Source organism: Bombina bombina, chromosome 4 (assembly GCF_027579735.1).
Source record: "Bombina bombina isolate aBomBom1 chromosome 4, aBomBom1.pri, whole genome shotgun sequence".
Classification (NCBI taxonomy): Eukaryota; Metazoa; Chordata; class Amphibia; order Anura; family Bombinatoridae; genus Bombina; species Bombina bombina.
Window position 1 is genome coordinate 846,484,064 of NC_069502.1, and position 17,624 is coordinate 846,501,687.

Genomic DNA, 17,624 nt, shown 5'->3' on the forward strand with positions numbered 1-17,624 from the left:
CTGCTTTTTCAAAACCTGTAATACCAGCGCTATAGGAGGGTGAAATGCCGAAAATGTTGCGGTCGTTAAAAACCCTATAGCGCTCAAAACTCATAATCTAGATAAGAGGCATTATGAGGTGAAATAACTAACAAAACATTTGTGCACACACACGCAATATTTATAAAGTGCTATTCTGTGACAAAACTGTTTTTTTAATTACATTATATATAACAGAATTAATTCCAAAAAGGTGAATTTGTTTTTGTTCACTACATTTTTTTTTTAAACATTATGCATCACTTTTTATATGAAATGATACTCTGGTGGGAAGAAAGTTTTTATTACAAATAAAGAAGTTTTTTCTTTTTTTTTTCTTTTAAACTCAAATAATTAAATTACTAAAATTGTCTGTGAAAACAAGACTAAAAAGGTAAAAAGTATGGGATGTTGGGGAGTAAATATATATATATATATATACAGTATATATATATATATATATATATATATATATATATATATATATATATATATTACCTAATGTCTGTTAAATTGCACCTAAGCCTTAGCAAAGAGGCTGGGGAAATGTATAGGAGTCATAGCAGAGGACACTTATTCAGAACAGTTACAATTCTCTCAAGATAAAATAATAATAAATAACATTAATCCCATTTTATTTCTTATCAACAGGTGAATTTACAGACTGCAATAATCTTGGACATGGTCAAAGTGCTGGTACTTCGTTCAACCTTTTTCAAAATCAAAGTAGCCACATGGGAAATGAATGTTCTAAATGTGGAAAATGTTTTACCTTGAAATCAGCTTTTAGTAATCATGTGAAAATTCATACAGAAAAGGAAGTATTTTCATGTTCTCACTGTGACAAATGTTTTACTCTGAAATCACGTTTTATTACACATCAGAAAAATCATATAAAAAAGAAACCATTTTTGTGTTCTGAATGTGGAAAATGTTTTACTTGGAAATCATATCTTATTAGACATCAGAAAATTCATACAGGAGAGAAAGAATTTTCATGTTCTGACTGTGGAAAATGTTTTACTAGGAAATCAGCTCTTATTATGCATAAGAAATATCATACAGGAGAGAGAGCATTTTCGTGTTCTGAATGTAGAAAATGTTTTATTCAGAAATCGGATCTTATTAGACATCAGAAAATTCATACGAGAGATAGAGGATTTTCATGTTCTGACTGTGGGAAATGTTTTAGTCATAAAGGACATCTTGTTACTCATCAGAAAAATCATATAGAAAAAGCATTTTCGTGTTCTGAATGTGGGAAATGTTTTACTTGGAAATCTGGTCTTATTATGCATAAGAAATATCATACAGGAGATAGAGCATTTTCGTGTTCTGAATGTAGAAAATGTTTTACTCAGAAATCGGATCTTATTAGACATCAGAAAATTCATACGGCAGAGAAAGAATTTTCATGTTCTGACTGTGGGAAAAGTTTTCGTCAGAAATCAACTCTTATTAAGCATCAGAAAATTCATACGGGAGAGAAATAAATTTCATGTTCTGACTGTGGGAAATGTTTTACTCAGCAAGGACATCTTGTTACTCATCAGAAAATTCATATTAATGAAAATCAGAGGATCAAAGTGCAACACATAATTGTCATCCACACATAGGGGCATATTTATCAACACAAGTTATGAAGCAGCGGTTTAAAGATCGCTGCTCCATAACCTGGCGTCAGACAGAAATAAACCCTATAGAATACGATCGGGTTGATTGACACTCCCTGCTAGCAGCCGATTGGCCGCAAATTTGCAGGGGGCGGCATTGCACCAGCATATGCTGTCGGCATTTATCAATGTGCAGCAGACATGATCCGCAATATTGGATCATGTCCACTCGCACATTAATAAATAGGCCCCAATGTCTATTGTGCTTATGATGATTACATGTCATCCTCTAGGGGACCCACTTTTGGAGCTGTTTGAGGCCCTTCTACACCGCAAGTGGGGAGCTCTGGTGGGACACCTATATAGGTTTGAATAGCCAAGTGATCACATGGCATAGGAGACTGTGTATTTATTTGAGTAGTTGTTCATGGAAGGGAGCCCCTATGTACAGGTCAAAGTTAAGTTAATATACACAAAGGCCTTTATTTATATGATCATAAACCCTTCTTTGACATGTAAGCATTGTTGAGGTCATTATAGTCAGCAGATCACGGAGGTGACAGCGTGTCACTAGCTGGAATTTAAATTCACTGGCTGTATAAATGTACAGGGAGAAGACCCTATGTTAACATCAAAAAGTGTAAGAGGCCTTCAAAATACCTTGTCTGGATTAAGATAGCCCCCACACACACAGGATGTATAAACTACATTGTGGTGAAATATAACAAAAGTAAATTTTTTTTTTTTGTTTACTTATGATTTTCAATCGCTAATTTCTATTGAGAAACTGAATTATTCTCCATTTCTACTTATTTCAGAAAGGATATCTAATAGTTATAGATCCATAAAAGTGTTGACTAAATAGAGTTGAGAGGGGAAAAAAAACTCTTGCTTTTGTTTATAACTTTGTTTATTAAAATTGTAATAAAAATATGATTTTTTCACACCGTTGGTTGTAGATTTCTCAAGTCATGATAAATAAACTAATGTTATAGCTTGTATCTGCTGGAAAAAAAAATGTTTAGTTTGTGTGTGTTTCTTACACAAATTACTTCCAGTAGTAAATGTGAGCAACATCTAAAATCTGATACAGCTCAGCATTGGGGTGTAAAATGGTTCAGCAACTAAGGAGTGAAATGAAACACTGAGATTGTAATATAAAATATTTAAAGGGATAGAAAGGGCACAATTTATATGTGTTCGGGTGCATTTCAGTTTGAAGCATTTTTGTAATATACTTAGCAAAAAGGCTTCTAGTAAAAGTTATTCATGTTTTTCTGTTACATACGCACATCCTGTGAGGGCCGTGCACCAGTATTGAAGCTCAGAGAGCTGGCGGTGGTTTGTATGGCTTCTTTGAAGATGTAATCTGTGTAATATAAGCCACCACTGACTCTCTGAGAATGTGTGGTGTTTGAATACTGGTGCATAAGCACTCACAACATATGTGCGTATGCTGCAGAAAAACAGTAATAACTTTTACTAGAGGCATTTTTGGTAATGTAAGTAAATCCCTTTTAATTATACGTATTAAAATTACTTTGCAATATACTTTAATTATTTATGTTGTCCCCTTCCCCTGTAATGTAACTCTGAAAATTTGTTGGCTTTCTCATTACCATGAGTTTCTATAAAGAAACATAAATTATGCTTACCTGATAATTTCCTTTTCTTCAGTGGGAAAGAGTCCAAAGCCGCATTCATTACTTATGGGAAGTAAGAACCTGGCCACCAGGAGGAGGCAAAGACCAACCAGCCAAAGGCATAAATACTCCTCCCACTTCCCCTATCCCCCAGTCATTCAGCCAAGGAACAGTGGAAGAAGCATCAAGGTGAAAGTGTGCCAGAAGATAAAAAAACGCCTAAAAAAAAAGGGCGGCGGGCTGCGGAAGAAAAGAAAATTATTAGGTAAGCATAATTTGTTTTTCTTCCTAATGGGAAAGAGTCCACAGCCGCAGTCATTACTTATTGGAAACATATACCCATGCCAAAGAGGACACCAAATGCCAAAATGGGAGGGTAAGAGGCAGACCAAGAAAGGCACCAACCTAAAAACAGATTCCCAGTAAAAAGTCCAAGTTCGTCCGAAACAGGGATCAACAACATTTGGAAAAAGCGGTTCCATGAACACAAATCTACCAACAGTCCAAAGAACCTAGACAGATCACGAGTGGGCCCAACCGAGAGCACCCACCTCAAGGACAGCAACTGTCAGGGGCAACACCCCTGCCGTAGCCCCTCAACCAAGTGAGGGACCCCGACTAAGAAATTCCCAGAGGGTGACAAGAAGACAACCCAAAGCCACTCGGTAGGCTACACCTGAACAGACTAAACAAAAAGGCAGAGAGGACCAGAAGAGACACAAACGATCTCAAGGTCCAGCAAACGCCAAAACAGTAAGACAGCATGGACCCGCGGCACCATCATGGACGCAAAGGAAAAAAACCCCAGCGAGCAGGGGAAAAGAAACCAAGGACCACACCCCAGACCGTAAGATACTGAGGATGCCACACAAGCAAGGAAAATTTTCCGTAGCCAGTAAAAAATCTCAGGAGAGATACAGGAACGATGACAAAAAGTAGTGGCGCAATAAGAAGCAGAGCCCCCATCTGAAAACGGATACAAAACACCCTGCTCCTGCTCAACGTAAACTGCACAGCCACCATAGGCCGCCGAGCAGCGGAACATCCTACCTGAACAAAGCTCCCTGAGTAGATAGATCCCAAGGATCCAACACCCCCAGAGGGTTCAGAAAAAACCCTCACAGGGACTCTAAAGCGCTCGCTAGCAGTCAAGGAGCAACAGTTGCACTGGAGACAACAGCAACCACCTGCAAGCTGGGTAGTAAGACTAACCTTAGGCCAAATAGCTGGCCAACAGAACCAACCCCAACACAAGGAAGGGAAGGACCATCAGTCAAACTTGAGAAAAGCGATCAGACCCCGGGAAAAACCCCAGAGACCTGAGGACACATTCCCAAGGGCAAGCCCAAAGGCATAAAATAGCAAGTAAGCGCCACTAGGCACAAACTCAAAAACTGCAGCTTGCTAGACAGAGAAGCCAACCACTAGGCCACCTAGGCCCTAAAACTTGCCAGCCGACAAGGTAAATTAAAACTGCAGCTGTTTCTCAACAGCAAACCATTCGCCTACAAAGTAGTGAAGCTAATCCCAGAGAGACAAGAGTCCCTCAGGAAAACACGAGACAGGGCGCACGTGTCCCCAGGACACCCAACCTACATAGATTGTTACAGGCACAGAACGCCCCAAAGCGTTGAGTGACTAGCGCACGTCCTAGGACAGAAAGGAATACAGACCTCCGAGACCCACAAAAGGACTTAGACTGAGAGCAACCGCTCAAACCCCAGTAACACAAGCAACAGGACGACAAACAAGCCAAACCCCTGCGTCGTGACAAGTCTGCTTAAAGCAGAGACAAGAGGAAGAGCTCAAACCGAGCTAGAACTAGTCCTAGACACAAAAGAGGAATAGGAAAGGGGACCCCTTAGCAAAAAAGGCCCAAAGCCCATCCTCCACAAGGTATCAAACCGAAGTACCCCTGACTCCCTAAAAGGGAGACAATAGGACCCATCCTGACCCAACCCCAGATGCCGGGGGCACAACAGGGACAGACATATGGGATAAAGAGCAAGAATCTAAAATCTCCATCGGGATCATAAGGAGGAAAACAGACTACAGAAGTCAGCGTCCAAGGCAGCACGCCCCAAGCTGGACTAGCTGGCAGCCTATCTCAACGAGGAGAACCTTGAAGCTAATACAAGAAGGACACAAAGGATACAGCGAAAAAACACTTGCAGCACGAGTCCATCAGCGAATAACCCCTAATCAGCAGCCCTGAGGCACAGGAATCCAAGGACAGAGTCCACCACAGGCCCAGACACCAAAGGAGCGTTAAGGATGACCAGGGCACCAGCGACAGTACCGGAGAAGGTAATCCAAAACCCCAGCCGAGCCTAAAAAGCTCCCAGGGGCGGAGGTAGAGGATATTGTCCACCTCCGAACAGCTAAAACAGCTTGCTAACACACATTCAAGGTGCAAGGAACTGCAGCTGGTTTCAAAGCAAAAACCACATGATGGGAAAAACTCCAAAAGAGCCATCAACAGCAGTTCTAAAAAGGTCTAACCCTCCACGCGGGAAGGACCACACCCCTCGAATCAGGGATGCAAAAAGACGCGGTGGGCCACCACCGGTCCCGACGTCGGGTGCGGACTGACACGGGCCAGCCCAAGCGCTTCCGACATCCGGACCCGTAGGTCCAGAAGCCAGGCGCAACATGCGTCACTAATAACTAACAGGTTACACACAAAACTCCTGAAGATATCCGGGAACAACGTCCATAGAAGAACTTGAGTCAAGCAATCCCAGAATTCCCATAGGGAAAAAAGAAAGAAAATAATACGGACCGGATACAAGAAAAACAAGGGCACCTGCAGGCATCCGCCCAGAAGGAACTATATCTCCACAGGACCAGCCAAACAGAAACTGTAACCTTCACAAAAAATACAGATGAAGCTCACAGTAGACCGACCGGGAAGAGACGCATCCCCACTAGCCTATCTTGAAGAACCATGCAAGAACTGAGACGTCCTCGGACCATAAAGGAAAGGGTCCCCCAATAGGTCAAAAAGTCGTTGTGATAGGACACGCAGCCGCACAATCTTATAACGAAACGAACAACAAGGGGGAAGCAATCCACACTGTGCGGAGGGGACGTTAACATCGGGGCCAACCTCAAAAGAGAAAGGAGTATGCTCCTCAGGAGGCACCTTCCCAATCGCAAAGTCCCCAGAGGCCGATGGCTCGGAAGGCCCAGGGTCCCCTGAGCCCGAGGGACCCAGCAAACTATCCAGGCACGAGAGACAAGATTGGCAGACTTGCGATAACAGGGCCAACTTACGGTCCTCATCCGAGGATGACTCAGAATTACAATCTCGATTCGAGGATGACTCAGAATTGGATATAAAAATAGTCCCGGCATTGGAGTCCTCTATGGCTTAAGACTACACAAATAAACAAATATTGGAAAAACGACTGGCACCTTAACACCCACAATGACTGGGGGCACTCACCCCCTCCTATGACCAGACCTCAGCAGAGCAGACTCTTTCTTACGTCGCCACACTGTCAGGAATGAGGAAGGGGAAGAAGACCCACCCAAGCGTAAAAACGCGCCTGGTCACCAGATGCCCCGCCGAATCCAAAAAGCATGCCACTTAGAGGCGGCAAATTAGGCCCACAGTAAAAGTTAAGCAAGTCTGAATAAGTAGGCAGAACCCGAAGGTATAGTTCTAGGCCTTGTCAACCACAAACCAAGAGAACAAGCCACATGGGCAAATGTCTCGGCTGCAGAGCCCCTATGTACATACACAGCAGGTTGAATCACATAAGAAACATGATAAAAAAAAAACATCCCCATTCACTAATCCCCCTTAAGGAGAAATTATTCCATGATTCCCAGATTGGAGCTGAAGGTACCTCAGCGAGGCCCATACTTAACTGTCAGAATAATAACATTACAGAGAACGGAATAAAATGAAACGATCTTACCGGAATCTATACCGTGGAACAGGAACACAGCCCTTCAAGTGTGACGAATAGTAGCATTGCCTCCGTCATGGACTTGAGAGAAAACAGCATGTACTGAAGCGAAGTTCAACAACGCCAAGTCCTGAAACGGAGCTGTGAATACGAGTCGAGATGGTGTCACAGGGGAAGCTACCACTGCATCTCCGGACTCTCACTTTCGCCCAGGCCCTCCAAGAGAGACTGACAGGACTACTTCAGACTCCCGTCCCATGTCGAAGGGTAGAACCCTCCATAAGAGACGTATGAAAAATAAATAAAAGTAAATTAAAAGAAAACTTCTGACACATCTCTGCCAACCTCCTGGGATGAAAGGCAAAGAATGGCTGGGGGATAGGGGAAGTGGGAGGAGTATTTATGCCTTTGACTGGGGTTTTTTTGCCTCCTCCTGGTGGCCAGGTTCTTATTTCCCATAAGTAATAAATGCGGCTGTGGACTGTTTCCTATTGGGAAGAAAAATGGCCGTGAAGAAACCAATGTCTTTCTTATCTCTTCTACTTGATATAATTAGGAACAGATAAACTGCAAACAATATCTGTGAGGAATATAGACTTTGAAATAGTTACTGTTAAATATTTACTTTATCACTGCACACAGTCTTTGTTTGCATCACACTATCTGCCCATAATTGTCTTTAGTAAATGAGATGAGATAAGGGAAACTTAGGTTCAAACATGATGATTCCTATTACTTTTTATAAACTAAAGTACTTTTTGGAAACCTATATATTGTAATAGACCATGTTTGTTTATGTGTACCTGCCAAGGGATCTTTCTGATATTGCACAGATTTCTGGGATAAAAAGACACTTGACTCACTCAATAAGGACCATGGCCTTAGGGTTGACACCTCAGCCCTGTATTCCTGGACAGTTGTGAGTTACACATGGTCCAGGGCTTTGTAGGGAGAAACGCGAGTAGTGTTGCATAGCAGCGGTATGTGCAGACCAGAGGCAGAATGCATGTTCCTCCTTGTACATCCTGCGACATGTGTAACTTATAACTGTCCAGGAAAACAAGGCTAAGGTGACAACCCTATGCGTGGCTGGTTTATTTCTGGCACAAATGGCACTGTTTATTTTAACAAGCAAAAATATAAACAAAAGCCCTTACTCATCTGAACTCTTAACTAGCAGTGTTAATTTTGTCGATTAAAACTAGACTAAAATGAGTATAAAACTAAAGAAATTCTGATGACTAAAATACGACTAAAACTGCATTTTAGTCAAAAGACTATGACTAATACTAAATCAAAATTACATTTTAGTCAAAAGACTATGACTAAAACTAAATCAAAATTACATTTTAGTCAAAAGACTATGACTAAAACTAAATCAAAATTTGCTGACAAAATCATTTTATGCAAGGTGTTATAATCAATCTAATTCTCTTTTGTCAAATTTACGAAAATTAATTTTATTAAATTTTAAGATAAATAAAGACATTATATACCACAGCAGTTAAATCTGTATTGCATGTTCAAACCTTAATACCATAAATAATAACAGGTTAATAAACCTTTACTCCCGAAGTATATAATGAGTTTGGAAGTTCTAGAGCAGTGCTAATATCATTGCCAAAAAATTTTAGAATCTGTGAACAATCAATTGATTCTTTCTATTGAAATAAGCATAACCCACGAGTATGAGTTAAGTTATGCTGTGCCTGTGCTAGCTGCAGAAACTTTTTGTTGTGTTGAGTTACTTGATACTTGTTTTAATTATTAACAGAGAACTGTTAAAGTTTTTATATTGGGTAATATGTGCAATACAGCTTACAGTTTTGTTTTTTTATATTTTAAAGTTGCTCTTCTGTTTGTTTATGAAACTTGGTGTTATTTAATTTTAAGTTTAACCCATTAATGACCAAGGACGTGCAGTGTACGTCCTGTAAAAAAAGACAGTTAACGCCTGAGGACGTACCCTGCATGTCCTCGGTCTGAACAACAAAGAAGACAGTCACCAAGTCGAAGGCAGATGAATTTTTTTTTTTCAATTTAATAGTGCAAAACTTGTACAAAAACAAAAATAGAACCCATGGAGGTGCAACAGAATAGGCCTCTTAAGCGTTACATGTGTGCAAACACACTTCGTCAGAGAGATGTCCTCGGTCTGGAAAGTAGCTGGAAGCGATCCTGCTCGCTTCCAGGTGCTTTCCTGTTATTGCAGTGATGCCTCGATATTGAGGCATCCTGCAATAACCCTGCATGGCCATCCGATGCAGAGAGAGCCACTCTGTGGTCCTCTCTGCACCAGACATCGATGGCTGGTATCGTTGATGGGTGGGCGGCTATCGATGGGCCGTATGATGTGGAGGGGGGCGCGCATGGGGGTCGGCGGGCGGGCACGCACGTGGCGGGAGCGGGTGGGATCCCCTACTCTACAGAAAATTTTAATGTTAATAAGTGGGAGAAAAGGGGGGATTTACAATTTAAAAACAATCTAAGGGATCTGGGAGGGGGGAAGCTACACTACAGAAAAGGGCAAGAAAATTAAAAAAAAAGCATATTTTTTTCTAAACTGGGTACTGGCAGACAGCTGCCAGTACCCAAGATGGCGCTTATTAAGGTAGAGGGGGAGGGTTAGAGAGCTGTTTGGTGGGGGATCCGTGAGGTTGGGGGCTAAGTGGGGATCCTACACAGCAGCATATGTAAATATGCTAAAAAAAACACACAAAAACCCAAATATACCTTTTATTTTAGTACTGGCAGACTTTCTGCCAGTACTTAAGATGGCGGGAACAATTGTGGGTGGGGGAGGGAAGAGAGCTGTTTGGGAAGGATCAGGGGGTCTGATGTTTCAGGTGGGAGGATGATCTCTACACTAAAGCTAAAATTAACCCTGCAAGCTCCCTACAAGCTACCTAATTAACCCCTTCACTGCTAGCCATAATACACGTGTGATGTGCAGCAGCATTTTGCGGCCTTCTAATTACCAAAAATCAACGCCAAAGCGTCTGCTATTTCTGAACAAAGGGGACCCTAGAGAAGCATTTACAACCATTTGTGCCATAATTGCACAAGCTGTTTGTAAATAATTTCAGTGAGAAACCTAAAGTTTGTGAAAAAGGGAACAATTTTTTTTTTATTTGATCGCATTTGGCGGTGAAATGGTGGCATGAAATATACCAAAATGTGCCTAGATCAATACTTTGGGTTGTCTACTACACTTAAGCTAAAATTAACCCTACAAGCTCCCTAATTAACCCCTGCACTGCTGGGCATAATATACGTGTGGTGGCATTTAGCGGCCTTCTAATTACCAAAAAAGCAGCACCAAAGCCATATATGTCTATTTCTGAACAAAGGGGATCCCAGAGAAGCATTTACAACCATTTGTGCCATAATTGCACAAGCTGTTTGTAAATTATTTCAGTGAGAAACCTAAAATTGTGAAAAATGTAACTTTTTTTTTATTTGATCGCATTTAGCGGTGAAATGGTGGCATGAAATATACCAAAATGGGCCTAGATCAATACTTTGGGTTGTTTACTACACTACACTAAAGCTAAAATTAACCCTACAAGCTCCCTAAATGCTCCCTAATTAACCCCTTCACTGCTGGGCATAATACATGTGTGGTGCGCAGTGGCATTTAGCGGCCTTCTAATTACCAAAAAGCAATGCCAAAGCCATATATGTCTGCTATTTCTGAACAGAGGGGATCCCAGAGAAAAATGTACAATCATTTATGCCATAATTGCACAAGCTGTTTGTAAATAATTTCAGTGAGAAACCGAAAGTTTGTGAAAAAACATAATTTATGTAAGAACTTACCTGATAAATTCATTTCTTTCATATTAGCAAGAGTCCATGAGCTAGTGACGTATGGGATATACATTCCTACCAGGAGGGGCAAAGTTTCCCAAACCTCAAAATGCCTATAAATACACCCCTCACCACACCCACAATTCAGTTTAACGAATAGCCAAGAAGTGGGGTGATAAAAAAGTGCGAAAGCATATAAAATAAGGAATTGGAATAATTGTGCTTTATACAAAAATCATAACCACCACAAAAAAAGGGCGGGCCTCATGGACTCTTGCTAATATGAAAGAAATGAATTTATCAGGTAATTTCTTACATAAATTATGTTTTCTTTCATGTAATTAGCAAGAGTCCATGAGCTAGTGACGTATGGGATAATGATTACCCAAGATGTGGATCTTTCCACACAAGAGTCACTAGAGAGGGAGGGATAAAATAAAGACAGCCAATTCCTGCTGAAAATAATCCACACCCAAAATAAAGTTTAATGAAAAACATAAGCAGAAGATTCAAACTGAAACCGCTGCCTGAAGTACTTTTCTACCAAAAACTGCTTCAGAAGAAGAAAATACATCAAAATGGTAGAATTTAGTAAAAGTATGCAAAGAGGACCAAGTTGCTGCTTTGCAAATCTGATCAATCGAAGCTTCATTCCTAAACGCCCAGGAAGTAGAAACTGACCAAGTAGAATGAGCTGTAATCCTCTGAGGCGGAGTTTTACCCGACTCAACATAGGCAAGATGAATTAAAGATTTCAACCAAGATGCCAAAGAAATGGCAGAAGCTTTCTGGCCTTTTCTAGAACCGGAAAAGATAACAAATAGACTAGAAGTCTTTCGGAAAGACTTAGTAGCTTCAACATAATATTTCAAAGCTCTAACAACATCCAAAGAATGCAACGATTTCTCCTTAGAATTCTTAGGATTAGGACATAATGAAGGAACCACAATTTCTCTACTAATGTTGTTGGAATTCACAACTTTAGGTAAAAATTCAAAAGAAGTTCGCAACACCGCCTTATCCTGATGAAAAATCAGAAAAGGAGACTCACAAGAAAGAGCAGATAATTCAGAAACTCTTCTGGCAGAAGAGATTGCCAAAAGGAACAAAACTTTCCAAGAAAGTAATTTAATGTCCAATGAATGCATAGGTTCAAACGGAGGAGCTTGAAGAGCCCCCAGAACCAAATTCAAACTCCAAGGAGGAGAAATTGACTTAATGACAGGTTTTATACGAACCAAAGCTTGTACAAAACAATGAATATCAGGAAGAATAGCAATCTTTCTGTGAAAAAGAACAGAAAGAGCAGAGATTTGACCTTTCAAGGAACTTGCGGACAAACCCTTATCTAAACCATCCTGAAGAAACTGTAAAATTCTCGGTATTCTAAAAGAATGCGAAGAAAAATGATGAGAAAGACACCAAGAAATATAAGTCTTCCAGACTCTATAATATATCTCTTTAGATACAGATTTACGCGCCTGTAACATAGTATTAATCACAGAGTCAGAGAAACCTCTTTGACCAAGAATCAAGCGTTCAATCTCCATACCTTTAAATGTAAGGATTTGAGATCCTGATGGAAAAAAGGACCTTGCGACAGAAGGTCTGGTCTTAACGGAAGAGTCCACGGTTGGCAAGAGGCCATCCGGACCAGATCCGCATACCAAAACCTGTGAGGCCATGCCGGAGCTACCAGCAGAACAAACGAGCATTCCTTCAGAATCTTGGAGATTACTCTTGGAAGAAGAACTAGAGGCGGAAAGATATAGGCAGGATGATACTTCCAAGGAAGTGATAATGCATCCACTGCCTCCGCCTGAGGATCCCGGGATCTGGACAGATACCTGGGAAGTTTCTTGTTTAGATGAGACGCCATCAGATCTATTTCTGGAAGTTCCCACATTTGAACAATCTGAAGAAATACCTCTGGGTGAAGAGACCATTCGCCCGGATGCAACGTTTGGCGACTGAGATAATCCGCTTCCCAATTGTCTATACCTGGGATATGAACCGCAGAGATTAGACAGGAGCTGGATTCCGCCCAAACCAAAATTCGAGATACTTCTTTCATAGCCAGAGGACTGTGAGTCCCTCCTTGATGATTGATGTATGCCACAGTTGTGACATTGTCTGTCTGAAAACAAATGAACGATTCTCTCTTCAGAAGAGGCCAAAACTGAAGAGCTCTGAAAATTGCACGGAGTTCCAAAATATTGATCGGTAATCTCACCTCCTGAGATTCCCAAACTCCTTGTGCCGTCAGAGATCCCCACACAGCTCCCCAACCCGTGAGACTTGCATCTGTTGAAATTACAGTCCAGGTCGGAAGCACAAAAGAAGCCCCCTGAATTAAACGATGGTGATCTGTCCACCACGTTAGAGAGTGTCGTACAATCGGTTTTAAAGATATTAATTGAGATATCTTTGTGTAATCCTTGCACCATTGATTCAGCATACAGAGCTGAAGAGGTCGCATGTGAAAACGAGCAAAGGGGATCGCGTCCGATGCAGCAGTCATAAGACCTAGAATTTCCATGCATAAGGCTACCGAAGGGAATGATTGTGACTGAAGGTTTCGACAAGCTGAAATCAATTTTAGACGTCTCTTGTCTGTTAAAGACAGAGTCATGGACACTGAATCTATCTGGAAACCCAGAAAGGTCACCCTTGTCTGAGGAATCAATGAACTTTTTGGTAAATTGATCCTCCAACCATGATCTTGAAGAAACAACACAAGTCGATTCGTATGAGATTCTGCTAAATGTAAAGACTGAGCAAGTACCAAGATATCGTCCAAATAAGGAAATACCACAATACCCTGTTCTCTGATTACAGACAGAAGGGCACCGAGAACCTTTGTAAAAATTCTTGGAGCTGTAGCTAGGCCAAACGGCAGAGCCACAAACTGGTAATGCTTGTCCAACCTGACATCAACTCTAATAATATCAAAAATGGCATCACAGATAAAATTATTAGCATGCTGAAGAAGAATAATAATATTATGAGAATCATGATCTGTTACTTGTTGCGCTAAAGTTTCCAACCAAAAAGTTGAAGCTGCAGCAACATCAGCCAAAGATATAGCCGGTCTAAGAAGATTACCTGAACACAGATAAGCTTTTCTTAGAAAGGATTCAATTTTCCTATCTAAAGGATCCTTAAACGAAGTACCATCTGACGTAGGAATAGTAGTACGTTTAGCAAGGGTAGAAATAGCCCCATCAACTCTAGGGATTTTGTCCCAAAATTCTAATCTGTCAGACGGCACAGGATATAATTGCTTAAAACGTTTAGAAGGAGTAAATGAATTACCCAATTTATCCCATTCTTTGGAAATTACTTCAGAAATAGCATTAGGAACAGGAAAAACTTCTGGAATAACCACAGGAGATTTAAATACCTTATCTAAACGTTTAGAATTAGTATCAAGAGGACCAGAATCCTCTATTTCTAAAGCAATTAGTACTTCTTTAAGTAAAGAACGAATAAATTCCATTTTAAATAAATATGAAGATTTATCAGCATCAATCTCTGAGACAGAATCCTCTGAACCAGAAGAGTCATCAGAATCAGAATGATGATGTTCATTTAAAAATTCATCTGTAGGGAGAGAAGTTTTAAAAGATTTTTTATGTTTACTAGAAGGAGAAATAACAGACATAGCCTTCTTGATGGATTCAGAAACAAAATCTCTTATGTTATCAGGAACATTCTGCACCTTAGATGTTGAAGGAACTGCAACAGGCAATGGTACTTTACTAAAGGAAATATTATCTGCATTAACAAGTTTGTCATGACAATTAATACAAACAACAGGAATAGCTACCAAAAGTTTACAGCAGATACACTTAGCTTTGGTAGATCCAGCACTAGACAGCGATTTTCCTGAAGTATCTTCTGACTCAGATGCAACGTGAGACATCTTGCAATATGTAAGAGAAAAAACAACATATAAAGCAAAATTGATCAAATTCCTTAAATGACAGTTTCAGGAATGGGAAAAAATGCCAAAGAACAAGCTTCTAGCAACCAGAAGCAATGAAAAATAATGTGGAGACAAAAGCGACGCCCATATTTTTTTAGCGCCAAATAAGACGCCCACATTATTTGGCGCCTAAATGCTTTTGGCGCCAAAAATGACGCCACATCCGGAACGCCGACATTTTTGGCGCAAAATAACGTCAAAAAATGACGCAACTTCCGGCGACACGTATGACGCCGGAAACGGAAAAGATTTTTTTTGCGCCAAAAAAGTCCGCGCCAAGAATGACGCAATAAAATGAAGCATTTTCAGCCCCCGCGAGCCTAACAGCCCACAGGGAAAAAAGAGTCAAATTTTTGAAGGTAAGAAAAAATGATTAATTCAAATGCATTATCCCAAATATGAAACTGACTGTCTGAAAATAAGGAATGTTGAACATTCTGAGTCAAGGCAAATAAATGTTTGAATACATATATTTAGAACTTTATAAACAAAGTGCCCAACCATAGCTTAGAGTGTCACAGAAAATAAGATTTACTTACCCCAGGACACTCATCTACATGTTTGTAGAAAGCCAAACCAGTACTGAAACGAGAATCAGCAGAGGTAATGGTATATAAATAAGAGTATATCGTCGATCTGAAAAGGGAGGTAAGAGATGAATCTCTACGACCGATAACAGAGAACCTATGAAATAGACCCCGTAGAAGGAGATCACTGCATTCAAATAGGCAATACTCTCCTCACATCCCTCTGACATTCACTGCACGCTGAGAGGAAAACCGGGCTCCAACTTGCTGCGGAGCGCATATCAACGTAGAATCTAGCACAAACTTACTTCACCACCTCCATAGGAGGCAAAGTTTGTAAAACTGAATTGTGGGTGTGGTGAGGGGTGTATTTATAGGCATTTTGAGGTTTGGGAAACTTTGCCCCTCCTGGTAGGAATGTATATCCCATACGTCACTAGCTCATGGACTCTTGCTAATTACATGAAAGAAAGTGAACGATTTTTTGTATTTGATCGCATTTGGCGGTGAAATGGTGGTATGAAATATACCAAAATGGGCCTAGATCAATACTTTGGGATGTCTTCTAAAAAATATATATATACATGTCAAGGGATATTCAGGGATTCCTGAAAGATATCAGTGTTCCAATGTAACTAGCGCTAATTTTGAAAAAAAAGTGGTTTGGAAATAGTAAAGTGCTACTTGTATTTATTGCCCTATAACTTGCAAAAAAAGCAAATAACATGTTAACATTGGGTATTTCTAAACTCAGGACAAAATTTAGAAACTATTTAGCATGGGTGTTTTTTGGTGGTTGTAGATGTGTAACAGATTTTGGGGGTCAAAGTTAGAAAAAGTGTGTGTTTTCCATTTTTTCTAATTTTTTTATAATTTTTTATAGTAAATTATAAGATATGATGAAAATAATGGTATCTTTAGAAAGTCCATTTAATGGCGAGAAAAACGGTATATAATATGTGTGGGTACAGTAAATGAGTAAGAGGAGAATTACAGCTTAACACAAACACCGCAAAAATGTAAAAATAGCCTTGGTCCCAAACGGACAGAAAATGGAAAAGTGCTGTGGTCATTAAGGGGTTAATAAAGACGTTATATATCACAACGGCTAAATCTGTGTCTGTATTGCATGTTTAAACCTTAATACCATAAATAATAATAGGTGTTATGTTTACTCCTGGAGTATATAATGAATTTGGAAATTATAGCGAAATGTTTAAATAATGCATTACACTTTAATTAAAGCTCGACTAAAATCTACTGAAGATTTAGTCAACTAATACTAAAACAATTCAGATGACTAAAATACGACTAAAACTAAACTGGCATTTTAGTCAAAAGACTAAGACTAGGGGGCGTTGCTAGGTGGCAGCCATGATAAGACACACTTTCTGGAGCTCTAGAAGAGAACATAATATTTAGCTGAATATCTCCAGGATTTGATAGAATCCATTACTTTTGAGCACATCTTCAACATCTCAGAACTAAGCTGATTAGATGCATATAAATATTTACATACTTGTGATCCTCCAGCACCGATCTACTCTGAAGAGATATAAGGCTGAGGCCTAGCACGATTTACACCCCCCCACTCCTCATTATGACTTCTTTTAGCAGGGAGGAATTTCATGCTTCATCTTACGCACCCTTCTTAATAACTTTGAGCAACAAATGTGTCATAACGTTATCAACCTGAGGGCATTGGTGCAACAAGGAACACTGGAGAATCCTCCATTACCTGCTGCTGGACTGGACTCTACTGCACCGACTCTACCGCCCTGATAAGCGGGATTGAAATATTACAGTACACCCAGCCAACGGAACTACTACATTCTGGTTATACAACGGATGAGAGAGCGGATCAGGAGATCATCAGGGACGCGTTTGAATTATCTCTGTCAGCTCACCCCCCAATAATTATGACCGCCGACACCGCACCGTTGATTGACTTCCGGGAGCTGACAGTTATTAAGCCTCCTACGGGAGGGGACTTAGCTGATCCTACAGTCGTTCACTCATATTTGGCGGTAAGGGGAGGTCCGCCTTTGGCGGTTCTGCAGGGGGAAGAGGCCAACCCCCTGCAGGGCTGTCTTTGCCTGAGACGGATC

General features: G+C 40.5%; 1 protein-coding gene across 1 annotated transcript in view; it reads left to right on the top strand.

The window, feature by feature from the left end:
• LOC128657971 (oocyte zinc finger protein XlCOF8.4-like) overlaps positions 1–1,634 on the top strand; it is a 218,523-nt gene extending 216,889 nt beyond the window's left edge. Inside the window, exons 6-7 of the mRNA XM_053712411.1 lie at positions 670–1,091; positions 1,548–1,634. Of these exons, the coding sequence (XP_053568386.1) occupies positions 670–1,091; positions 1,548–1,634 (509 nt within the window). The remainder of the gene's footprint in view (positions 1–669; positions 1,092–1,547) is intronic.
• Positions 1,635–17,624: the final 15,990 nt, after the last annotated feature.